The 23,788-nt window shown below is 49.4% G+C and overlaps 8 protein-coding genes across 8 annotated transcripts; 5 read left to right on the top strand and 3 right to left on the bottom strand.

The window, feature by feature from the left end:
- The first annotated feature begins 311 nt into the window (after nucleotides 1-311).
- On the top strand, nucleotides 312-3,600 carry POJ06DRAFT_252690 (uncharacterized protein). Its single transcript, XM_056187555.1, has 3 exons — nucleotides 312-616; nucleotides 699-807; nucleotides 861-3,600. The coding sequence occupies exons 1-3, from the start codon at nucleotides 569-571 to the stop codon at nucleotides 3,242-3,244; spliced, it is 2,541 nt and encodes an 846-aa protein (XP_056043880.1). The 5' UTR covers nucleotides 312-568; the 3' UTR covers nucleotides 3,245-3,600.
- A 276-nt stretch (nucleotides 3,601-3,876) lies between these two features.
- On the bottom strand, nucleotides 3,877-5,749 carry POJ06DRAFT_104300 (uncharacterized protein). Its single transcript, XM_056183955.1, has 2 exons — nucleotides 5,204-5,749; nucleotides 3,877-5,136 (listed from the first exon to the last, which is right to left on the bottom strand). Exons 1-2 carry the CDS (start codon nucleotides 5,486-5,488, stop codon nucleotides 4,015-4,017), a joined length of 1,407 nt encoding a protein of 468 aa, XP_056043879.1. The 5' UTR covers nucleotides 5,489-5,749; the 3' UTR covers nucleotides 3,877-4,014.
- Nucleotides 5,750-7,449: 1,700 nt separating this feature from the next.
- On the bottom strand, nucleotides 7,450-8,148 carry POJ06DRAFT_237949 (uncharacterized protein; the record flags this gene model as incomplete). Its single annotated transcript, XM_056185976.1, has 1 exon — nucleotides 7,450-8,148. One exon carries the CDS (start codon nucleotides 8,146-8,148, stop codon nucleotides 7,450-7,452), a length of 699 nt encoding a protein of 232 aa, XP_056043878.1.
- Nucleotides 8,149-8,900: 752 nt separating this feature from the next.
- On the top strand, nucleotides 8,901-10,550 carry POJ06DRAFT_252685 (uncharacterized protein). The gene is made up of 3 exons (XM_056187554.1): nucleotides 8,901-9,450; nucleotides 9,507-9,629; nucleotides 9,695-10,550. The coding sequence occupies exons 1-3, from the start codon at nucleotides 9,166-9,168 to the stop codon at nucleotides 10,376-10,378; spliced, it is 1,092 nt and encodes a 363-aa protein (XP_056043877.1). The 5' UTR covers nucleotides 8,901-9,165; the 3' UTR covers nucleotides 10,379-10,550.
- A 1,527-nt stretch (nucleotides 10,551-12,077) lies between these two features.
- Nucleotides 12,078-14,067, top strand: POJ06DRAFT_252682 (feruloyl esterase). Its single transcript, XM_056187553.1, has one exon. It carries the CDS (start codon nucleotides 12,235-12,237, stop codon nucleotides 13,813-13,815), a length of 1,581 nt encoding a protein of 526 aa, XP_056043876.1. The 5' UTR covers nucleotides 12,078-12,234; the 3' UTR covers nucleotides 13,816-14,067.
- Nucleotides 14,068-15,782: 1,715 nt separating this feature from the next.
- Nucleotides 15,783-16,685, top strand: POJ06DRAFT_252679 (uncharacterized protein). The gene is made up of 2 exons (XM_056187552.1): nucleotides 15,783-16,437; nucleotides 16,490-16,685. The coding sequence occupies exon 1, from the start codon at nucleotides 16,031-16,033 to the stop codon at nucleotides 16,304-16,306; it is 276 nt and encodes a 91-aa protein (XP_056043875.1). The 5' UTR covers nucleotides 15,783-16,030; the 3' UTR covers nucleotides 16,307-16,437; nucleotides 16,490-16,685.
- A 243-nt stretch (nucleotides 16,686-16,928) lies between these two features.
- POJ06DRAFT_252677 (Sec1-like protein) lies at nucleotides 16,929-18,993 on the bottom strand. The gene is made up of 4 exons (XM_056187551.1): nucleotides 18,814-18,993; nucleotides 18,679-18,743; nucleotides 18,186-18,621; nucleotides 16,929-18,128 (listed from the first exon to the last, which is right to left on the bottom strand). The coding sequence occupies exons 1-4, from the start codon at nucleotides 18,940-18,942 to the stop codon at nucleotides 17,031-17,033; spliced, it is 1,728 nt and encodes a 575-aa protein (XP_056043874.1). The 5' UTR covers nucleotides 18,943-18,993; the 3' UTR covers nucleotides 16,929-17,030.
- Nucleotides 18,994-21,419: 2,426 nt separating this feature from the next.
- On the top strand, nucleotides 21,420-23,143 carry POJ06DRAFT_268017 (kinase-like domain-containing protein; the record flags this gene model as incomplete). Its single annotated transcript, XM_056189283.1, has 7 exons — nucleotides 21,420-21,475; nucleotides 21,534-21,607; nucleotides 21,697-21,784; nucleotides 21,841-22,012; nucleotides 22,071-22,299; nucleotides 22,362-22,681; nucleotides 22,739-23,143. 7 exons carry the CDS (start codon nucleotides 21,420-21,422, stop codon nucleotides 23,141-23,143), a joined length of 1,344 nt encoding a protein of 447 aa, XP_056043873.1.
- Between the last annotated feature and the right edge of the window lie 645 nt (nucleotides 23,144-23,788).

The raw sequence follows: 23,788 nt of genomic DNA, 5'->3' as shown, positions 1-23,788 counted from the left end.
ACGTGGCGCCGCGGCGTAAAGCCTGCTTCTCTTTTCCTCGGCTGTTGGCCCCGAGGCAGTCAGTACACAGAACAGGAATGTGTTTGTGACGCGCGATACTGTAAGAAGCTCGCACAGACGGATGGAAAGGGGTGATGACGTATGGCGTGAGACAAATGTATTCTCTTTGCGAGTGTCAGTCAGTCTTCCATGCGCGGATCACTGCACATCCACGCCGGCGCACGCCACTTGTGGTGCGATATGCACTTCATGAGAGGCTCTTTGGCGTACCCTACCTCCAGATGTTGCCCACACGGCACAACTCAGGGCCAACAAGCTCCAAGTGATGCCATCCGCGTAAACTCTCTGATCCTCGCACCTTTCTTAGAGAGTCTAAATCTGCCTGTTCCTGCCATATTTCAGGAACAATCTGTCTAGACTTGTTCATTAAGCGGGGAGTGTACTGGTGAATGCAGTTTAGTTTAGTTCTTTTGTGAGCCAGAGGGTCCTCAGTTGCTACTCGATCTGTCTATTCATCCCACAGACACAGGTCACTCCAGGTTCACTCCTTCCGATTCACTAGTTCACCATGAGTAGTAACAAGAGAGTCCCTTATGGAGGCGCCATAGGCATGAGGGTATGCAAGCATTCAAATCGTCAGCGTGCGACGAGGCTTGGTTCTGTCACACACGTTCGTACTGCTGACCCCATTTTGATAGAGCTCGTCGTCGATGGATTTCCATAGCCGTAACAGTTCGTCCGCGGCAGCTGCTGCTGCCGCCGCTGTTCTACCCCGAAGTTCTTCTGCAGTGTCGCTGTCTTCTGCTGGTCAGTTTCTTTGATCCGTTTTGTGTGGTCTGTATAAACTAACGATGAGACAGCTGCTGCTGCGGCACTAAAACGCGCGAATTCACAGAACTCGACCCATGCTGTAATGGTAGTTTCTAAACGAGCGGAGCAGAAAGCATCGCAAGGACTTGAGCGTCGATCTAGCATGTCGGAAAGAGTTCTACGATCCCAGTCAGTCGGACCCGAGCGTCGACGGCTACGTCATAGCAACGGGGGAACTGTACCGCTTACTACGATGCGGACAAATTTGAGCACGAGCACTTCATCGCTCCCACGAACGCTTCGGTCTTCTGGAGGGCGACAGCCGTCGTCGTCAGGTTACGCCTCCTCGGTGCGATCGTATGAGTCGGATTTGAACTCGATCTCAGAAGACAGAACGCTAGACACAAGCAGTATTCTCTCTTCACCGAAGCTGGTTGCGTCGACGAACATACCACCACCCATCACTGAGGAAATACTGACACCGCCTGTTAAACATGAACCGCCACCCCGCACATTTTCGCCTTCGAAGTCGGCGATGAAAGATACATCACGGCCTTCGAGTGTCAAATCAGGCCAGTCCGACGCTGAGGAGATGAATAATTCGTCGAAGAAGAAGCATGTTAGGATCAGCATCTCCGGCGTGACGTCGACATCTCCTCCGGCAATGCCGTCGTTCACGACTGCCAGGGGTGCCATCAAAGTTGCCGATGATGTAGGCAATAATACCAATGAAAAGCTTAAGGAGAAGAGTGCTCGATCTCCGAGCGATGTGGCGAATGGTGTCGATCAGAAGAAGGCAATAGAACCTGCATCTGCGACCCCATTCATAGCAGCGGCTCAAGGAATTAGTGGTAAGGCAATCGCTACCGTAGAGTTGGATGAAGAGATGGACAGCAATTCTGAAGGATCAGTGTACGAGGATGCGTCGGATATTATGGATATTGGTCGAGATGAATTCCCAAATCTTCTGGCAGTGGTCAGTTCTGTCACTGAAGAGGACCGTCAGGTGAATGGAGTGCTTCAAAGAAATGAGATTGTGGATAAGCTACAAACTGAACTACAATCAGCCCGAAACAAAGCACAGTCAAGGACGCAAGCTGGCAGTACTCCCGCTCGGAAACCAGTCGGGTCAACTTCCAGCAGACCTCCTGCCAGGATGAGAACACCACCATCTGCTGAAGCTGAGTCCCGAGAGAAGTCCCAGAATCCAACGTTGCAACATCCCATACCTCGCACTGCGAAGCCTTTGAACGGCATCCTCAAAACCCCCTCACCTGATCTATCTCGGAAAGCAGGCTCCGACCGCCAGAGCAGTACACGTGGCAAGCATCAGTCGCTGCCTAATAGCTACTCTGGCCGTTCATTTTTGTCTCTAAGATCGGCTTCTCCGCCACCGCCGTTACCGTCATTCGATTCTACGGCTGACTTGAAGCCTACGAGAACTGGTATGGTAGATTCGTCGTCAGATTCTGGGCGCAAAATTATCGGCGGCTCTCAGGTTACGAGCGGAACGAGCGCAATGAAGCAGTCCTTGAGAGATGCTGTCCCGACTGAAGATCTGTCCATGCGTCAGCGCCCAGAGACTGCTAGATCAAAGCCGGTCTCTCAATCTCCCACGAATCACCGAGTATTGCGCCACAATAAGCCATCGCAATTAGCAACAAAACCTGCATCATCTGCGATTCCGTTCGAAGGGCTTCACAGATCAGGCTCAGCTTCAAGTTTCAAACGGGAAGGCGGCTATGAATCCGATAGCCAAGCTTTTGGGTTTAAGAAATTATCAGTTACAGCGTCGTTTGGGCGACCTCAAAGTTCGCAAGACCCTAACGGACGTACTGACGTCCTAGACCGTCACTCAGACGACGAATCCCCAGCATATCGCAGGTCTTCGGCCTTTGTGTCACTGCGAACAGCCGGTGTTTCGTCCGGTACGCCAAACACGAGTGGAATTTCCAACGGCTTCAAATCGCGGCTTGTGGATAGTGACTCTGAAGATGAATTGCCGCTAGCCGCACCCAATAGCCGTAGGGATTTTCCCAGTAGCCACCCATTCGCGTACGAGCCGGCAAGTGGCGTGGATGCTGGCCGGGGTATCCCTCCATATGACGATGCGACTGTGGGCGTTGCCGTCTCTTCTGACGCACCGGCGTCGGCGCCAGAGCCAGAATCGGCGGCAGTGCGAGCCACCGTCAGCCGGCCTACGATACAGGGCAAGCATCGCAAGTTAAGTCAATACCAGCAGCACAGGCTGGACAAGCAGCAAAAAAAGGAAGAAAAAGAGCGCTCGAGACGTGAGCAGGAGGAACGGAATTACGGCACGAATAGTATTAGTACGAGTATCGGACCGATCGCGAACATAAATAGCGTGCCGATGCCGCAGCCACGAAAGAAGAAATTCGGCGGTTTGCGGAAGTTGCTTGGATTGAGCCATTAAAAAGTTGGCGTAGTGTACAATGGACAGGCGTCGATTTATAGGTAGTCTTTTTTTTTTGTTAAGGATAGTAATTGTTTAGAGTCGTCTTGGTTTATAAGTTTTTGATGATTTCATATTCTCGGTATTTGCACGGGGGTGTTAGTTTGATATTTGACAGATTGACGGTTTGTGTTTTAATATGACTGCCGTTATAGAGTGGGTCGGTCTTAATAAGAGATATTGTCCTTGTATTAGTAGTCTTTATGTATTATTTTTTATTGATTTGGTACCGGCTTCTGGTTAGGTTACGATACTTTAATCACGAAACAACTATACCGATAAGTTACTGGGTCCGTTTGGACCGACTTAGAAAAATGTTACATCAACGCTGAGTTGCCCACGCCTCCCCGAGTCTCCCTCGAGACCATGAAATAGCCCGACCATGGGTTTGGGTTTATAAGCGGCCTTGTCTTTGTCGAACGGCCCGCGACCACTCGCGTCAACAAATTGCTCATTCCGGGTGCCCGAAATCTTGTCGTCAACGCAGGCTTGTTAATTAAGTGCCGTTAAGCATGCTTACGGTTTGCAACCGCACTTTTGTTCCCTGGTCACGGAAGCCCTCGGCGAATTGAGTGGTGGTAAAGACCAAGACGTCTACTTTCTGCTTCGATGATGCGCAGAATGCCAATTATTTTATGTCCTATACGCGTGTGCCGGGTATTGATTCGCAGTCAAAGTTATTCATCAATAAGCATTAATGATACATGCATCGTTCGTGCGCGACTATTACATTATGCGGATGGTCTGTTGCGGTTTTCCTTCCTGGCTAGCCACTTGGCCTTGCCGCGTCGGGCAGACAGCTCAGTCTTGCCACCGCCGACGTGGACCAGCTTGCACCGGTACGCGTCAATCGCTCGCTGCAAGAACTGCATGCGGCCTTCAAATAATCGGGGCTGGAGCCACGCCATCTTGATTCCGATCTCATTTATCTCCTTCTCGAGTTTCGTGCGGTCTTCGTCCTCGAGCCCAGATGGCGGCGCGCCATGATGCCGGAAATGAGTCGACAGTGACGCGATGATGGAGCGAGGGAAGACGGCATGGTCGAGGCGGTATTTGTCGGGGACTTGCTCCAGGTCGACGTCGTTGACGGTTACTCGCACGCGGAGTCTGGAGGTCGTGGCGGCAGTTGGATCGTTGTCGAGGATAATATACTTCAAGGACTTCTTGGGGCGGCTAGAGTCTGCGTCTGCTTGGCTATCCGTCGTGGCGTACGGGGATTTTGGGTTAGAACAGTCATACGGCGTGACGAGCGATGTGGGGTATTGAAGCGGATTGATCGCATCCGTGGTCGCGAAATTGAATGCAACGGTGTCCACGGTCATCGGCAACGCCCTAATTAGATTGACTGGAGGCGAGGAACCAGACGAGGATGCCGAAGAAACAGATAGGGTGCGTGCTATCCGCAGGTTATTTCCTGGATCTTCGTACTTGGCGTCACCGGCTCCCATTATTTGCCATTCATGCGATTCTGATCCGTAGGTGTCAGAAGAAGTCGGCATCATCACGAATGCCAGATCACTCGTCGCGCTGCTGTTGCTGCTGCTACTACTACTACTGCTGCTGCTGATACTGCTTCTGGCGCTATCTAGACTGCGATCCTCGTCTCGCGAGAGCCGGCGTTGTTGCTGCCGGTTCTGATTCTGTTTTGACAGCCGCCGAACACGTCGTGATCTGACTTTGGGATCGGCGTTCGAATTGCGCCACGAGTCCACTGCACGCTGGATCAGGCCGCGTTTGCCCCGAAGTGACGGATTGAGATGTGCGAGGGCCCATCCAATTCTGTTGCATTCATTTTCATACCGATGACGATTACCGAGGTAGCTTAGTTGGGGCACGTCGGCGCGAGGGTATATCTATCGAACGATTCTCTGTCAGAAGCCTGAACAAGTTTGTCAAAAAGCAACGGGCAAGAGTGCGTACGCAGTTCTGTTTTCGAAATGACTTAGACAATGACGTCAAGTCAATGGACTCGACGTCGCATCTAATACAGTATTCTGTTCTCACGCGATCTTTCGAATACTGAAATGCAATCCAGTCGACGCCATGTTCGTCCCGGCGGACGAGAGCTGGTGGCGCTGCAGGGATGGGACCTGGCGGGCAGCTTCGGGTGGGAGCTGGACCGTGAGGCTGGGCTTGGATAGTCTGGCCAGGCAGTGAGGATACCTCACTCGATATGCTAAGCGGGGCCGGGGATTCGTTGAGCATGGGTATTTCGTGTTCCCGATAGGCTAGTGGTGATCGACCCAAGAGCCAGGGATGTGTAGGTAGTGGTGGCGGTCCAGACGGATGCGCGACAGGGGCTGGGGTGGCAGACCGGGTCTGTCGTTATATAGTTGGATAATCGCGGCGGAGGTTAGCGGTCGCACGGCGCGCGTGACGATGGCGCATTTAGATCGAGTCAATCTCGAATTCGATATATTTTGCATTCAGTGGATAGTTTATAATATCAGACACTGGCTTGGTGCCGTTGCTGACGGAAGTTTGTGTCTGCCGCACGTCGTGTGTCGAGTTAAGGTGTTCGGTGACTTTCGCCGCTTTGCGGAGAAAATCAGAGGAAGCCAAAAAGGAAAACACTAAAATCTTGCTTCATGCGTTGTCTATTTTGCAACGGACCCACTACCGCGCGCCCCATCGCCGGAATACTCCGGGGAGCCTACGAGATTCCTATCTATCGAAGCCAACACCAGCTGCGATCAGAATTACCGAATGTCCTCTTCTATCTTCGACGTAAAATAACCAATTGCACCGTCTTTCATATTCTGTACTCCTGGAGCGCTACTTGAAGATGGGTGGGCGCGGGGCGATAAGACATTGGGACTCGCTCACATGCGAAAAGAGGCTGGAGGCTATCTAAGGTCTGACCCACAGGGTTTTAATTTTCTTTTTCTTTCACATGCCGACGCAGGCTGATCATACACTGCAAATTACATTTTCTCCCTTTATGCTATACGCCATCTGGAAGATATTTCCTGATGGATTAAATGGCTACCGGTGGGCATTCGCTCTGTCAGTCTTGACCTGGGCGCCGAGGACGTGCCTGGCAATCACAATCGTATTTGCGTGAAGAGCACACTGGAAATTTGGGCAGCACACACGTGAAGAACCCCTGGGTCTGGACTGACGTCAGGCCAGGTCAAGAAAACGTTCTCCATGTCGCGAATGATATCGGAATGCCTGTATGCATATTTTGCTGCCAATTCGACACGTGAACGTAAGTCTTGGGGAAATGCCGAACGATCGACGCAGACCGCCTTTTCGCTTTATGCAGTTCCTAATTTTTACTGCACAAGAGGCGATCGGCATTCTTTCTTTGACCGATACATGAGAGGCCATCTACTTCAAAAGCCGGGCGAACAAATTATCGGTCCTATAAGCCGCGATTCGCGACCACACGTGGACGTGGACCGTGGTGGACTCGGGGTTTAAATCACAATCACGGGCAACCCGCGAGGGACTCGCACGAACAGGCACGCATTATTGTATCTCGCCAAGTCCAAGCTGCTCTCCCCGTGCGAAGCAAAGCGCTGCTCGGCTACATTTCAGGGGTAGGGAGGCTTCGTTCATATGAACTGCCTCACCTTCGCACGGGGCCACTCGCGTAGCGGCCATGAATTGTATTCAGCTAAAAATAATAACAAACCGAATCAATTGTGTGTGGTTGTGTTGAAGTGGTCAGCTCAGTACTTGATAAATCGACCTGGCAGTAGCAGATCTCTCGCTGTCCATAGGACTGGGCTTGATAATGCGGATGGGCATGAATAGCCGGTGAGCCGTCAGAGCCGCCCCTTTGGTACAGGTTGACGCTGGCGAAGCGACGCGTGTGTTGGCCACAGCCGACCCATTGCAAGGCTCCAAACACGCGGAACTCCTACCAGCGCTAACTCGTATATTTTATGCACAATAACATGCGCCAGCGATGAGACGCCAGTTTAAATCGCGGAGAAGGTAGACTCGGTATGGGATAGTTATTTACCACCCTCTACATGGATCATCATCGTTACCCCGCCTTCTTGTTAACTTGTACCGCATCGGCCTGTCAGCTGCGGGTCGGCTAATGGAATGGATGATCAGTCACAAAATATGCTTTCATAGTGTACACAATATTTATTCGCCGGCCGAGCCTAAATTATACAACTATTTACACCACCACAATAATATGTCCTGCCCTAAACAAGAGCTCCAAAGACCAATGCGACACTCATGGCCACGATAATCCCTAGGCACGACGGAAAACCCACGAAACTAGTAGCTCCGGCAGTTGTAGTTCCAATGTCGTCGCTAGTTGTCGACAAACTCGTACTTGCAGCTCGCTCAGTGGCACTCGCGGACGCCGTCGATCCGGTAACGACGGCCGTTACCGGTAAAGATGGCAGAGACGTTGTCCCAAATACAGGCGCTGATGTTAGTGTTAGCGTCACTGCAGTTGGTGTCGCCGCCGTCGATGCATTGACGCCGCCAGTTAAAAATCCACTTGTTTTTTCCGCAGACTTTGATCCGGTACCATACCCATATGTGTGGTTATACCCATCTGGGCGGGAACACCCACCTGGACGAGAATGCCCGTAGTAAGGATAGCCATCTGTGTGAGAATAGCCATCTGTGTGAGAATAGCCATCTGTGTAAGTATGGTCATACGCAGTCACCCCATCGCTGTCCATTAAAATCGACAGTTCGTGTGACACTGCGGAATAGTCGGTCCACAGACTCGTCGGAAAGTAATGCGTAAATATCGATATAATGTCAGAAGGGATACTTGTAGTCTGCAAAATCTGGTCTAGCGGAAGCAGAGTAGTTGACGATTGTGCGGTAACGATCCAGAGCAACCCGCAAGCCAGACAGATGTAACGAGCAATTGCGAAACCCATCGCTAACTAATTGCTTGATTAGCAAGTTTTCTTAACAACTCGGCCTTTGCCAATGGAAATATATGGGATGACAGAGAAAATTTCATTGCTAGGACAGCTGGTGTTGCTGATAAATGTAGAGTCGCCACGGGATGATCCCCTTTGTGTGCGGATTTGTGACGTCAGCTGTGATTTCTCGAATGCGGTGCTTGCCACATTGGAGCCACACGTGTCGACAGATGTGCAGGGGCTCGCACTACTACCGGACGTCACCATCCACCTAACTTCCGACGCGTGAGGGTTGCTAGATTTTACTCTGTCCCAGCTCGAGCATTACTACACGATACGCCCAGGCGAACGGCAACGTCGAGGGTTACGGGGGCGCCGCGCATGAAGCCACGCGGGCTGGTCTTACGCGGCCTGACGGGTTCGGATGGATCCGACGGATGCTTGAGAAGTCAATATCGGTTGCGGAGTTGGTATTAGACACCGCAATAACTCGACAGTCTTGTCTGACGCATTTGCGAAAACCGCCATCTCTTGCATATACCCGCCTCCACGTAAAACATGTCCTGTGTTCTCTGGCGCCACATTGAAAATATTTACAGTCAACATCAGAATCTAAGCCGCTCTAACTTCTGCGCCGCATGCTTGTACCAATATTAAAGTTCAATTTACCGCCTTGAGCTAATTGGAGGCACATCCGTTTCCCACGTGACTAGCGGCTTGGTGCTCAGCTGATCATGACGCTCGCACAGCCTTTCCGAGGCGCACCACATTCTTGTAGGGCCAGTTCCAGACAGGTTTCATTTACATACGCATGAGTGGAAATCAAGTGCAAAAAAAATAGTCCAGTCAGCTGTCAATTTTGTGCTTTCCTCGGCCATCCCCGTAAGCGTTGTGTCGCCGACGGTCGCTACATATCCAAAAAGTCAACTCTGCCACCGGCTCAGGTTTTCCCTGCTCCGCAAATATACTTCACGTATTCCTGAACGACACCGTCATATTTCACGCTATCCCCGCACATCGAAGACTGCAATGCGACTTCCGTTCGGTATATTCTCCTCAAGTGAGCAAAGAACCGCCACAAGCTCCGAAACTGCAAAAGAGGACCTGTCCCGGCCACCGACGCCGGAAGGCTGCAAAGACCCGATCCTGCTGCCGAACGAGATCGTGCTCCAGATTTTCCCAAAAAAACTATGCTCGCATCGCGAGACGCCGACGCTGAAGCCCGGATTTTTTGGTTACAACGAGCCGGAGTATTTCCATTCATACCTTACAAAGAAGGGCAAGATGGGTGCGTTATGGGTTACAACTATGAGGGTGAGTCCTGGATGGGTTGGGCGGTCTACGAAGATGCACTTGCTAATCCGCGGTAGCTTATATTTGTGCCGACCTCGCCAGGATCGAAAGGATGCTCTGTTGAGATCCTCGACATCGGCAGCATGAAAACGATCGAAAGCGAACTTAAAGTCTGGTTTTTCCTTGCCAATCTATCGACTGTATGTTAATTTTGTTTTCGTTGCCACGACCTTGAGATCACTCACACTGACGTGTCCCACGATAGCACATCTTCACTGTCCCGTTCTCAACACAACAGCGCGCACAAGCATTCCTCAAGCTCATGTCTAATCTTCGGTTTGAGCATAAAGTACGACAAGCGCTTCCGCCACCATACCGCCGCAAGTCGGAATCAGTGTATGATTGCCCGCGACCGAGTATTGACTCGATCTTACCGCCTGGCAGTCCTGAACCCGAGTCGATTGGAGAGGCCATAGAAGAAGCTATTGAAGACGAAGAGGAGGAGTGGGCGGTTAATGACCGACGTCTGCCGACCTACACTGAGAGCGAAAGTGCGGTCGAGCGGTATCTTATTGATCGGGGATTACTCCGTGACGACGGCACGCCATTGATGCCGGTTGACTCGCCGGTCGTGTCTGACGCTGCCGCCGGCGGAATTGAACAGGACCGGTCGAATCCGAACGTCCTCAGAAGGAGGAGTACCAGTCGTCCATCCAGCGAGCTCGAGCGACGAGAAACGGCAGTCTTGAACAGCCACGAGCAGGCCTCTTCAGCGACTATGAACGAACTGAGAAGGATATCGAGTAGATCTAGTGCAGCCAACGCGAATTCGGTCGCGACCGCCGTGGCCGAAGGCGTCCGTGGCGGGTGTCCTGTCGATGGCACCGCAGCCCAGTCTCTCGACGCAGTCATTTCATCGGCGCAAGAGGTGCCAGCTAGTTCAGCGTGATGACCAATGAATGATTTTTTTGTATGATATGTTTTGATGCATTAGTTAGGTTTGTCGGTTTTTAGGGCTGGTCAAGGTATGAAGGATATAACGATAGGTTGGGATCTTTTTTTTTTAATTTTTGGTGGAGGCGGTATATGAAAAATTTAATCAAATTTTGATAACATCTAAATCCGAATTGCCCAAGATAACGCCACGTCTCTAAGGATACGGAACAAATTTCATGCACGGGTGGGCAGCAGAGCAGTGCGCGAAAGCGATATTCTCGTCGTTGCGAATAGTACACAGTGTTGGCAGCATTTTCTTCTTTTTCTTCTTTTCGGTTTCGTCTTTCTATACATACACATCTATATAGATGGATCCTTCTCTCTTTCCTTTTCTTTTCTTTTCCTTTCTACTTTTCTTTTATTGAGAAGGCAAGAAAAAAAGAAATAAACAGAAATATACTATTGCAAATCGATCACCTACTATACTAGCTTCCGACTTGCGACCCTTACCCTTAGCCTCAGACCCTTCAAGACCAAAGAGCTTGATCAAGAGCCGCGACAAGTAAATTAGAATAATGTAGACGCGACATGCCACTATACCCGATCAGGTGCGCAAGAACGACGCTAACGGCATGGGGTTAGGGCCTACTTTACTTCTGCCTTTTATTTCTGCTTTTTGGCTTGCAATCGGTTACGTCCTAAAGACAAAAAGGATGAGAACGGGGAAATAAAAAAACCAAAGTAATTAGCACAATTTCGCATCTTTTGCACTTACGTAAAATTCATTCATGTGCGCGTTCATACGCACACGTTGTTCCAGTAGTTGTTGGTCAGGAGATGTGAGTTTGCACCGTTTGCTCTTTAAAGGAGCAACATTAGCAGCAGCATCCTTCCCAGCAGGTGTTGCCACGTCAACAGCACGATCATCTCGGTAGCGTTTTGCAACTCGTTTCGACTTGGGTGCAGGGGCATCATCCTGTTCTTGTCTGACTTGACGACACAGGTATCATAGCCGGGACCATCTTGACGCGATTCTGCGACAGCATCAGCAACAGCACCTTTCGGTTGGGCGAGCAAAAACACCATTCGGGCGAAAAAGTTGTGAGAACCTAAATCGAAAGATGGCGTCCTCGTCGTCGATGCTATCGAAGTCGAGTGGAATACTAGAGTCTGTCATCGCTTGGCGGCGCCGGTGAAACATTACCGTGATTACCGTGACGGTCATGCAGGCAGCCACAGCTGCTGGGCCCGTTTGGTGGGTGTTGTCGGTTAACTCATTGGCATTTTGAAGCTAAAGTATTTTTGGGGTGGAGACGAGAACCTTAATTTAGCTCGGATCTGCCATAGCGCCCAACCTTAATCATTATCAGACCACATTTGAGTTGGTCAGCCGCACTCGTGATTCTCACACTACTTCAAATCGCATGTAGCTTAAATTTGGAGGAAGTATAATTGTCCTTCCCATCAGCCAGGGCTGATCTTTGCACGGCACCATGAGGATGACCATCAGTGGTTGAGAAGTGTGCTTCAAAGTCAAGCAATGTGGCGCGCCAAAACTCACATAGTCTTTGGGCCATATCCGCCAGGTCTACATACCCTAGTCCCAAAAGAGGAATGGTTGACTCTCGAATTTTCTTAAGTCCCAGTCTTGGTGCTCGCTTATAAGTGACATTGCCAGTTTCTTAATAATGTTTAGATAGTAAAGGGGCGGTGCAGCCCTCGACTTATAGATAAAAAAATGTATAAATAAAGGGGAGGTCCTTCAAAAAAGAAAAACAAGGTGAACACAGCATACAACAAAAACTAACCCTAAGGAAATAGCTATCAAATTCGCGGGTATCAATAGCGTGGTACTGACAACCCTCGACAATGAAAATACTATCTCTATTCTATTTGGCCGCTTCCCTTCTGGGAGTGGTGGCTGCCAACGATGCAAACCAGGGACATACGAAGAATTCTTGCATCCATCTCAACGCTCCCCATGTTCCGGGAGCCAACGTGATATCGATCAAGGCAATGGAACTCTTGAATCACACCGTCCCCGCGACGCCGCCATTCCTACTGGACTCCATTTATGGCCTGAACGTTTGCGAAGTGGACGTAGTCCTCACACACCCCGGCGCAGATGATCAAGTGCTCGTCAAAGTGTGGCTGCCACTCGAAGACTGGAACGGCAGATTCCAAGCCAACGGCGGATCTGGATACGCAGCTGGCGAGTTTGATCTGACATTAGGTCCGTCCGTAAAACTAGGCTACTCGTCTGCCTCTACCGACGCGGGCGTTGCCGTCAATCCACTGACGCCGGAGACATGGGCATTACTACCCAATGGCTCTGTGAATATGGTTACGTTGACCAACTTCGCGTACCGATCGATCCACGACATGGCCATCGTCGGAAAGGAAATCACCGAGCAGTTCTACGGCTCGAAAGCGCGTTACTCTTACTGGAACGGATGCTCGACGGGTGGGAGACAGGCCATGGTTGCGGCGCAGCGATATCCTGACCTCTTTGACGGGATCCTTGCTGGCGCCCCGGCGATTTTCTGGGCCAGCTACGTGGTTGCCGAACAATGGCCGCAAGTTGTCATGAGAGAAGAAAACACCTTCCCATCGCAATGTGAACTCAAAGCGTTCACCGACGCCGCTATTGCCCAGTGTGACGAATTGGACGGGATCAAAGACGGCATAATCAGCGACCCGGACCTCTGTCATTTTGACCCGTACAGACTGGTCGGAACGTGCGTGTGTTGTAATGGGATTGAGGTGACCATCAGCGAGGCCGTCGCTCGGGTGGTGTTGAAAACACTTCAGGGGCCCTTTGGACCGAGTGGACAGTCGCTTTGGTACGGCTTAAATGTTGGGACTGCGTTGGACTTTCTGGTCAACACGACTGTCGTCAGTGGTCAGCGTGTTGGCCTTCCGTTCTTCGTCAATGACGCCTGGATCCGGTACTACTTGGCCAAGGACGCCAATTACAATATCGGCGACATCGACTACTCAACGTTCGATCGGCTCTTATCCCAGTCCGAGAGGGAGTATGGCAGCATCATCGGCACGGATAACCCTGACCTCTCCGGGTTCCAGAAGGCCGGTGGAAAGCTTCTGATGTGGCATGGCTTGTCGGACCAGTTGATCTTCCCCAAGGGAACCATCGACTACCGGGACCGGGTCGAACGGCTGATGGGAGGGTCTGCGAAGGTCAACGAATTCTTTCGACTCTTTCTTGCGCCCGGCGTGGACCATTGCGCGGGCACCCCGACGCTCGGTGCTGTTCCCAGCGATCCACTGGGAGCTCTGGTGACGTGGGTGGAGGAGAAGAAGGCTCCGGCCACGTTGGCCGCCAGTGTGTCCGGCTCTCAGCGTGGCGCACGTATTCTGTGCCCTTATCCGCTGGTCGCCCACTATGTCGGAGGCAATCCACGATCGGCCCAAAGCTTCCAGTGCATCTAGATTGGAAATCGGTGTTTTGGTCGAGGACTTTCGATCCTTCGGATGTGTGACAATACTTTCGCCAATAGAGGGATTTGGCAACCTTGTTTTTTTACATATGATAGCGGCGCCTCCTGCCTCAAGAGGTCACCCTAACCCTTATAAAGCTTGAGAGTTATGAAACTTCAATTTTGACGTTGTTTAGCACCTGTAAATTTTTACTAGATTTTTGAGTTTGAACAACGCGTGAAGTCAGTAAATCGTAAACAACGCGGTCAGCTCCATAGCAAATGCCGTCGAGTCCATCATGCTCACCAATTATCGCCTAGCTCGTCATCGTCACAAACAGATTCTTGCGGTAGCTATGACTGAACGTATGATGATAGACGACCTGTTCAGCCCTGTTGAGAGCGAGGACTTGCAACATCGCTGAGATGGAATGGCAGCAGCCTGATCGTCCTAACCGCCCAGCAATACCCTATGCCGCGGTTAGTTTTGATCTCGACAGCATGGACGATGACAGATTTCGCTATGATTTCAGATTCACTATAAAGATCTGAGGCCACAGGCTTCACCGGAGAGACCGCTAATGACGCTGAAGACGAGGTCGCCGATGACGCTGACGACGCTGACGACGAGGAAAATAGTCGTGTAGCGACCGCGTTAGCACGAGCGGCAGTTGCCGGCCGCTATTTCGGCAACAGTTGGCAAGTCGGGGACACTTGAAATCACCGCCTGTATCTTCCAGTAGATCGTAGCAACCGGCATCGGAGTCGTACTCGCTGCAGCGCATAAGGGAGTCGTCACGGTAGCCGCCTGAGCGGCGACCGAAGCATAAGACGGTCCTGGTATACGAAGTGTGGGTCCCTGGCGGTCTTTCGGGGCCATGTTTCGATGATGTTGAGGTTCTGAATGTGTGTTATGGTGCGTGTTTAGGATAAAAATAATAGACGACGCGAGTCAACATTCCTGGCTAAAACTTAAACGCGGGACGCGTGGATGGGCTAGGCCTGAATAGGACCTTTTGGCAAGGAGCTAGGCCCAAAAGGGACTTAAAAAATTTCGCACAAGTTTGAGTCAAATTTTTTGGCTTGCACGACACCGTAACTTCCTGATTGGGACCTGACCCCCACGACCAGGTCCAAATAGGGTTTAGTGGCTGCTATGTATATCAAAAAAAAGGGTTGCTAAATCCCTCTCTAGTGATTATGGAATCTTATCATTTGTTCTACGGCTATTATAGAAAACGCCAATTCCCTTCTGGGAAGGCGACGCTTATTGAATCACCCTCGACTCATTGGCGCGCTCACAACCCCGTCCTCGATAGATTCTTACAATCTGTCCACTTCACTTCGATCTTCTTCGCTTTCTCGGCCGCAAAGTTGAATCTCCCAAATGCTGGGGCGCGATTTAGGGGTGGATACGATTACGGTACCGTCAAAATTTTATATTATTCGTAAAGTTAATCGCAAAACTGAGAACCTAATCGTAAAGTAATCGTATAGTCTACCAAAAAATCGTATAGTAATCGTATAGTAATCGTATTCCTATTTAGGTATGGCGTGAAAAATTAAGATGGTATCGAAGTGCGCATTCATCAAAATGGTTTCCAACTTTACTCGCAGATCACTACTCAAGAGTTGAATAATAATATTGTTCTATTTATCTCTCTTTATTTGTTTGTCCTCTACGTGTGCATTTCAGAGCAGATAATGAAAGTCAGGTGCATGACTATACGATTTTTTGCGAGTAACCAACCTCAGCGCTCGTATAGTTAATCGTAAAGTTTTACATGGACTCGTATAGTAATCGTATTGGACTTTACGAATACGAATAACGATTAATCGCAAATCGTATCCACCGGTAGGCGCGAAGCCGGTGGTGACTCAACTATGAGCCATCCACTCCCGCCCCCGCGGAGCTGATCTGCTGCGCGAGCCAAGAAATTGCAAATATAAATAAGATCTGACAGGCTGATGTTATGCGTCGGGGTATCGACATCTATTACTGAAGCGCCAAGATAAGGTTGGCATATATCACTCCCTTTAACTCGTATAGCATTTTGTCTTTAGTTAGGCAGCCCAATTCAATTTCTGCAGTACCTTCAAAACGAAGAAACACTCATCCCTCTGGAGAATTCTACCTCCTTGCAGGCTTGCGTCTCTGCCGCACGTCTTACCGAGAAAAGACTATGAGCAAGTTTGGGAGAGTGCATCACGTTATTGAGTAGTAGAATATGCTCCTTTCCTTCTGCATCCTTTACTTCGATCTCTACTTATGCCAATGTATTCAATGTCCACAAGCTCTCCATTGGCAACCTTCACCACCAAGTCAGTCTTCACCCGATCCGACAAGCTGGAGAGCCTATGATTCGACTCTGCCGAATCACATTTTGGCTCCTGATTGCCATTGGACACCAGCGCAGCACGTTCAAACGCCGTCATTGCGTGTTCAGGTTTTCTGGATCTGTTTGTGTAGTACTTTACCGACTGTAGACTTTGACCCTTATTAATAGATTCAGGTACCGACCAGTTGAATTCGGGTGGTTTCTCCCTAGCATTCGCGACTGCGCGCTTTCATTTCTCTGAATACCAGGCTCCTTAGGTAGCCGGCAATCTTTTGCTAAGTGCCCGAACAGTTGAAGCACGCTCTCCCCTCTGGCTGTTTTGCCATCATGGCTAATTCCCCACTGCAGACTTCGGTTTTACCACCTAGTTGACAAGGGCACCCGACCTGATATTTGAGCCGCGCATTGTGCGGCTGGTATTCGCTTGGTGACGCCAGGGTCCAGTCGGATCTTTTTGCATCGATTGGATTACGCCTCGCTAGAGGCGGACCGTTTGACTTTTGGCATTATACACGCCGTGGACCGACAATAGCGTATAAGTGACGACATAGACGGTCGGCTCTGCTGTCGGTCTGTAGAGTATTTGCTTCTTCAAAGTATTGAGGCATCGACGTACGGGGACTGGATGAATGAAGAGTCCTGCAATCGGCTAGGACAAGCGACCGCAATTACTTATTCTACCAGATATAGATCTCTGTCGGACGCACGAACGTAGGGTACATGCACATGGTTTGTCACGATCTTTCCGGCGAGCAAAGACACCGGCAGGTTTGACCGCTTAGACTTTCCGGAGAGAAAACACAAGAGCGGCAGGCATAGTTTAATCTGATATATCTTACATAAACGCCAATTCCCCATATGTCCCGATCATTTTGCAATAACTATAAATTTAAATCTGCCACTTTGTACTCGCAAACTCCATCTCATCCAGGAACGTCTTGCTGTTATGCATCGCAGTGCTTCCGACCACAATCCGTAGCCCCGGTGTGGAGGCATTAATCTGGGCAATCACTTTTGACTCCTCAAACGTCACACCGCCTATGAAAAACACGATAATGTCGCACGGTTTGTCTCGTGAGCTGCCGCCGCCTTCTATGAAAGGGTACAAGTTGTCGCGCAGCCTGCCTTTAACTAATGCTCCTAGTGTGCGCTCTAGTAGCGTGACGTGCTGAGTATACACGTTCTCGACTCCTTGGAGACCTTTGAAGCCTGATTGTGCGCGAGAGAAAATCGAATCTGTTTTAAATAGGTCTTCTTGCCGTTCACTGGCTCCGGCGTACCGTAGCAACGTTTTGAGAGCAAGCAATCGCGTCGGAGAGACATTAGCGCGGGAAAGCTGGTCCAAAAGGGACGGCAATGCTGACGGTCCTTGATCTGACCTCTCATACCGGAGTGCGTAGAGCGCGACTAATCTAATCTTGGTATCATCTGGCAGATTCTGAGACAAGAAAATCCGCAATTGCTTCAAGTCATTGGCATGGTTGTCGTTACAAGCGAGAGACTGCTCGAGCTCGCTTATCTCTAGCAAATTATCCTGACTGACTCGTCGCGATAATTCCGAAACTAGGGTGACATGCTTGGTGACGTTTCCTGACAGCTTGCGGAACTCCGGGTACTCCTCGACGAATCGCTTCATATCTGCAATGCTCTCGATATTCGCGTTTGACTTTGTCCGCGATTGATACTTGTCGACGTAGTCTTTAATCGAAGCGCCTAAATCGCCAAAGTTCTTAAACATACTGTCCGTATAGAACGAGTCACCCTCAGGCGATAACACGATTTCTTTCATGTCAGCACGAACGTCAGGCACCCCCGAGAGGTCTACCCGTCCATTCCTGATGCCGAGGTACTCGTGAACCATGGCTTGGTATGTCCACGGTGTAAGGAGCGGTGTAATCGGATCATTCTTGCGGTCGAGGATAAGCAGCACTGGAGGCGTGTCCATTTTTCTGAAATCGAAGAGTTTTGGATCTTGCTGAATGTTGTACTAAGTCAAGTAAGAATTGCGGCACTCCTGCATACCTCCTGTAGAGAGAGCACGTACCAAAGTCTCAATGGCTAGACTCTTGGCCAAGGGACTGTTCGCTTCATATCGAATAAGGGGCTTCTTCTTCAATGTCAACAATGCCCCCGTAATCGCTTCCACAGATCTCATAAACGGTCGTGTATTCCACGACTCTGGCGCGTCTCCAAAAATGCAACTTTGCGGTGCGAATAAATTCAGCGCAAACAAGTCCTTATTAATCACCAAAAAGTCCGCAAAGACCTCGACGACGGCTTTAACTACTTCATAGTCGTCCGCTTCCGCCATGCGTTCCAACGCGCTCTTCTTGACAACGTTCGAGAAGTAGAGTTCGTACTCGCCGTACTTGGGGTCCCGAAGCTCATCGACGATGGCTTGGATGGCGTCATTTGTCGGGCGCACAAATACTAGGCAGCGTAAATGGCGCATACGTTCACGGTTTGAATTGTCGAGGCGACTACAAACGTTAGTGGCTTCCAGGTCTGCCAGGCCATTAGGTGATGTCGTGACGTACTCCATTAAATACACCTCATTTTTAAGAAGTAGCGACTGCGTCGAGATCATTGATAATATCGGCGTCTAGTAAAGTGTCAGTAACTGGATGTTTCATAACAATCATGCGTATTGATAGTGCTTAAAAGTCGCGTACTGTTTCGTTGTCTAGTAACAGGATCTTCATCTTCCCTCCGGAAGACTCGTACACACCGTTTCTAGCTGCCGGCTTCGAGTCGTCAAGTAATTTGTCGACGTAAGTTTGGCATGCCTTGAATAGATCCATTGCGCAGTGTACAGTCCGACGCCTTCTTGAATGCTAATTAGGAACGGGAAGGTACAATCTCGTGCAAGTTGTCGACGATGTAGGCAGCGCCGCATGAGCGAGGGTGAGGGTAGCCAGCCGCGTCATGCGTCACGGTTAAACATACTCATGTCGCCACTCTTATTTGACTTGTTGCTCTGATTGATTTAGCTCCTACAAATGGTTTGGGGAACTATTCTATATCATACTAATGTATTCCTACGACATCGCTGTTAAGATAGTTTTGTTCAGTATGACTGTATCGGCACTACCCGTAGCTAAACCTGTACTATTTACATTCTCGAAGTGATATTGCTCATGCGTGTGGAGTGAATAAATACGGTGGTGATAGCGCTCAAAAGCAATCATGGGTGGCACACTTGAACTGCGGGTCCTTTCTAGCAAGCGTGCGGTTCCTCGCTTGAGAAGGTGATAATGGTAGTAGATATGGGTAATATGCCACCGGGTTATCTGAGAACTCTCACTTACGTTAGCTTATTGGCTGAAGCCCTGTCAGGCGCAGAGTTCAACGTAATCCTACGGTCTGTAAATAGTCTATTATGTTGTATAGAGGTTCCTCCGCCGCTTCAATGAATAATTCAGCCGGAAAGAGCATGCTACATTCGTCAAAATGCAGGTGCCACCGACCAGGCTGTGCTATTTGGGCGTGGGGGTTAGCAGGTGACAAATAAATACTCTTCGGCTTGTTCCAAGGTTGGATAATTGTGGCGAGTCCTGGGCATCCGAGTCTCGACAACCGAGTCCGCTTACAGGTTTCAGTCGGACATGACGGCCGCCACTTGACAGGGTTGTGAAAGAACACCGAAAAAATCGCCGGCCTGTTTACTAATTTGATGGAACATTGCGAGCAGATACATGTCCGTCATCAGTCTACGATACTCCGTGTGGAACGAATTGCAAGCAGCATTCAGTAAGAACCAGACGCTCTCAGTGTCAGCATCTTGCGTCATGGGAAATGATAACGGAAGCGCAAGACCTAGAGCCTAGTGTTCGGGATTCGAGGCGGTGTAATCGCCGAGCAGGCCGTTGCGAATGTGGGCGAGTGATGTGACTGTTGAGCAGATAAAAGAGTGTATTTTAGTCTTGGACGTAGCGGTGCACTTGCATCCATATAGCGCGTGCAATTAGAGATATACGCCAGAAATAGATGGCTATGTGGAGCTACTGCCGCATTTACATATGTACTGTGACATGTAGCCCCTGAAAGCAGACGTTGAACGACAGGTGATATGCTGCCGGGTCTCATCGGTTCGGACCGTGAGATCCGCCAAACTGCTGACTTACCCGGCTGCCCTCAGACTGCCGCATACGCAACCTGCCCAGTTTTGGGTAATTTCAATAAAGTCATTTGTGTCTGGTGGGCACAAGTTGGATTCCTCATACTTCGGTAAATACTAGAGCACATGTGTCAGAGTGTCAATAAAATATTTGTGAAAAATTACTCCGTAGGCAGAATAAAGTATACCAGTGATTGCGTAGTTCGTATTTAAGAGCACCGTTCAGGGGGGGGGGTGTGCGGAGTGCTGCACGTGATGTGGCCACAGTGAGATTGTTAGTGAGAGGCTCACGACAATTGCGCCACACACAATCCAGTTCTCTCGCCGTACACTCGCCCTGCCGTTTGTTCCCCCTGTGCTCTCCAACTCTACTACGCTTTCTATTCCTGCTCCTCCCTGAAGGCACTGTCTGCTTGCGCTGCGCAAACTTGCTTCCAGCGTTCCTAGGTCTCGTGTTTCCATCGGTCCTTCACCTGCATTCATCGTCAACGGTATGCCCCCTTTCCCTGCGACGCAAGTCACGTTGATTACTGAGCTCCTCACTCGTCACCGCATATCTCTACAGTGAGCGCGGATCTATTCCCGAAGTACACACGCCTTTTTAGAAAATACTCGGGTATACTTCGGGAATAGTGTGAAGTGCCTTCCGCGTGTTATATAATATATATTTGCTAGCTTTGCAAATTACTGACGGGCTTGTTTTGCGTGTATTTATAGTAGCGTTCCTCGCCCCAAAAAGTCAGCACTCGACTATATCCGAACCTCGTGTGCGTTATTACAAGCGTCAATACCACTGCAGGTCAAATAGAAGCAGTTACAATTGTTGCTACCGGTCGGCCTGGTGCGCTTGTTCGGTTAAAAAAGTCTTAATCTTGCGTCGATCATCGGCTGAGATCGAGTTTATTTCATATCAATAATGTCTACGTTGTGAGTATTTTCTTATCTAGAAATCTTTTAGACAGGAACCCTTGATTAGGAGAATGTATAGGATGGGCAACTAGAGGAGCGAGGGAGGATTTGAACAGAGTTGATGTGATCCGCCTTTTCCGGCCGCCCGTTTCGTAATACCTGGCGCGCGACTGGACCTATTTGTATACACCTAGTGATGCGGCTGCAGGGAATATGTTTAATCATTGATTGGTATTTTGTATACTCATTACGATGTCGCATATTTTGTATTTGTTTTATCTCATTGCGGAGTTGTCTTGGTTCCCGGTGTCATGTTTTCATAGGTCTTCGGTTTTGTCATCATCTCTAACACGTTTTAATTTCCAGGGATCTTCGCATAGGAAACAAGTACAGACTTGGGCGAAAGATTGGCAGTGGCAGTTTCGGTGATATTTATCTGGGTATGCAATACTCATCTCTGCTGTGTCGCAGCACACTAGTGATGGGCATGGTGTGAGTGACTGGAGAAATACTAACGGATGACATATAGGAACTAATATTATTTCCGGAGAAGAAGTTGCAATCAAGCTCGAATCCGTCCGTGCGAAACACCCCCAGCTTGAATATGAAGCTAGAGTGTAAGTAGTCGCCGTAAGATCCTATTTTAGACCTTCACTTAAGCTAAGCTTGACAGTTACAAGATATTAGCTGGCGGCGTCGGTATTCCGTTTGTTCGTTGGTATGGTACTGAGTGCGATTACAATGCGATGGTCATCGACCTTCTCGGACCTAGTTTGGAGGACTTATTCAATTTCTGCAACCGGAAGTTTTCACTGAAAACTGTTCTTCTTTTGGCCGATCAATTGGTATGTTAGCATGGGATGCTGACTGTACAAGCCCACATATACTAAATGTTTCAATTAGCTCGCCCGTATTGAGTTCATCCATGCAAAGTCGTTCATTCACCGCGACATTAAGCCCGACAATTTCCTTATGGGCATAGGCAAGCGTGGCAATCAGGTTAATGTCATTGATTTTGGTTTGGCAAAGAAATTTAGAGACCCCAGGACGCACATGCATATCCCTTACAGAGAGAACAAGAATCTCACGGGAACTGCTCGTTACGCTTCAGTTAACACTCATCTCGGTGTTGGTATGTCACCGTAAATTTACGGCTGTATAATAATTAGCTATAACTGACTTCTTATATAACAGAACAATCTCGACGAGATGATCTTGAGTCTCTAGGATATGTGTTGATGTATTTCTGCAGAGGGTCGCTCCCCTGGCAAGGATTGAAGGCTGCCACCAAGAAACAGAAGTACGACAGAATTATGGAAAAGAAGATGACCACTCCAGCTGAGATTCTGTGCCGTGGGTTCCCTGCCGAATTCTCTCTCTATCTGAACTATACTCGGTCGCTTAGGTTCGATGACAAGCCCGACTACACGTACCTTCGAAAGTTGTTCAGAGACCTTTTCGTTCGAGACGGATTCCAGTATGATTATGTGTTTGACTGGACTATGTTCAAATATGTACGTGTTATAATATTCCGCTACTTGGTCGCGCAATGGTACTAACTGATTTGCCAGAATCAAACTCACACTGCCATTAGTAACCGCAATGGTGAGGCGGAGCAGATTGAGGAAAGCCCAGAGGATAAAGACACTCGTGCCACCAGATCAGGTACTGCTGTTGCCGTCTCGCAGAATCCTCAGCAAATCGGCACAGTTCCCTCCACTTCTCGCCCCGTTGCTGCAAGTGGTACCACACCCTCTCGCCGCAAAGTTACTGATTGGCAGGCTGCCCGTGACGCATTAGACCCTATGGCAGCTGACATTGCTCGTCGTGCCGCTGGCGCTGATAGGGTTCTTCGCTCATCGGCGAAGACGCCTACCCCGAATCCATATGCGCCGGCTCCACAGCCTATGCAGTACCGAAAGGAAGATGCTCCGCAGAATGGAGCTTCCTCCAACATTCCTCAGCAATGGTATTAAGTGAATGACATCATGCATTGTGTCTATATATTTATCGGCAATTGGCATTTATCTGGAGATGTGACGCGATTCAATGCTAAAGGGTTTCTAAGATTTAGTCCAGCTTATAGCAAGCCCTGTTCTTTAGCTTTCAATTCGTTTGACTTTAGCTTTCTGGAAAAGAAAGCATTGAAGTCTTACCAGTTTATAATTGCTTTGCCTCTCCACTTATAGTTTATTTATTTCAGCAATATTGTTGTGTTTGCCTTTTTATTTGTGTTTATGTTTCTAATTCTTCCATGGCTGGGGTTATCGTCGTTCAATTGTTTTGCACTTAGTCAAGCTTTCTCCTAGAATTTCCTGCCGGTAGATCTCTCTTGCATGCCTGGGATGGGAATCATTATTGGCCGAATACCCGCCGCGGATGGTCGAGACAGTTAAGAGCGAGAGGGGTACATGTAAGCTCGGCATCAGAAGGAAAGATATGGAGAGTCCCGCATGTAATGTGAAGATCGGCAGGTGGCTATTTGCGATAGTATCTGCGTTTGTTGTCATTTCGTTTTCATTCATTGCTATGGTTTGCGTTTGTGTTCATTTCGTTATTTGCGATCTTTATGTCTTGCAGAATGTTGAACGACTCCGGGACTGAGCTCGAGGGCTCCCGCG

Source organism: Lipomyces tetrasporus (genome assembly GCF_029532465.1).
Source record: "Lipomyces tetrasporus strain NRRL Y-64009 chromosome Unknown POJ06scaffold_5, whole genome shotgun sequence".
In the NCBI taxonomy this organism is placed as follows: domain Eukaryota; kingdom Fungi; phylum Ascomycota; class Lipomycetes; order Lipomycetales; family Lipomycetaceae; genus Lipomyces; species Lipomyces tetrasporus.
This window is presented reverse-complemented; position numbering and strand designations above follow the sequence as displayed.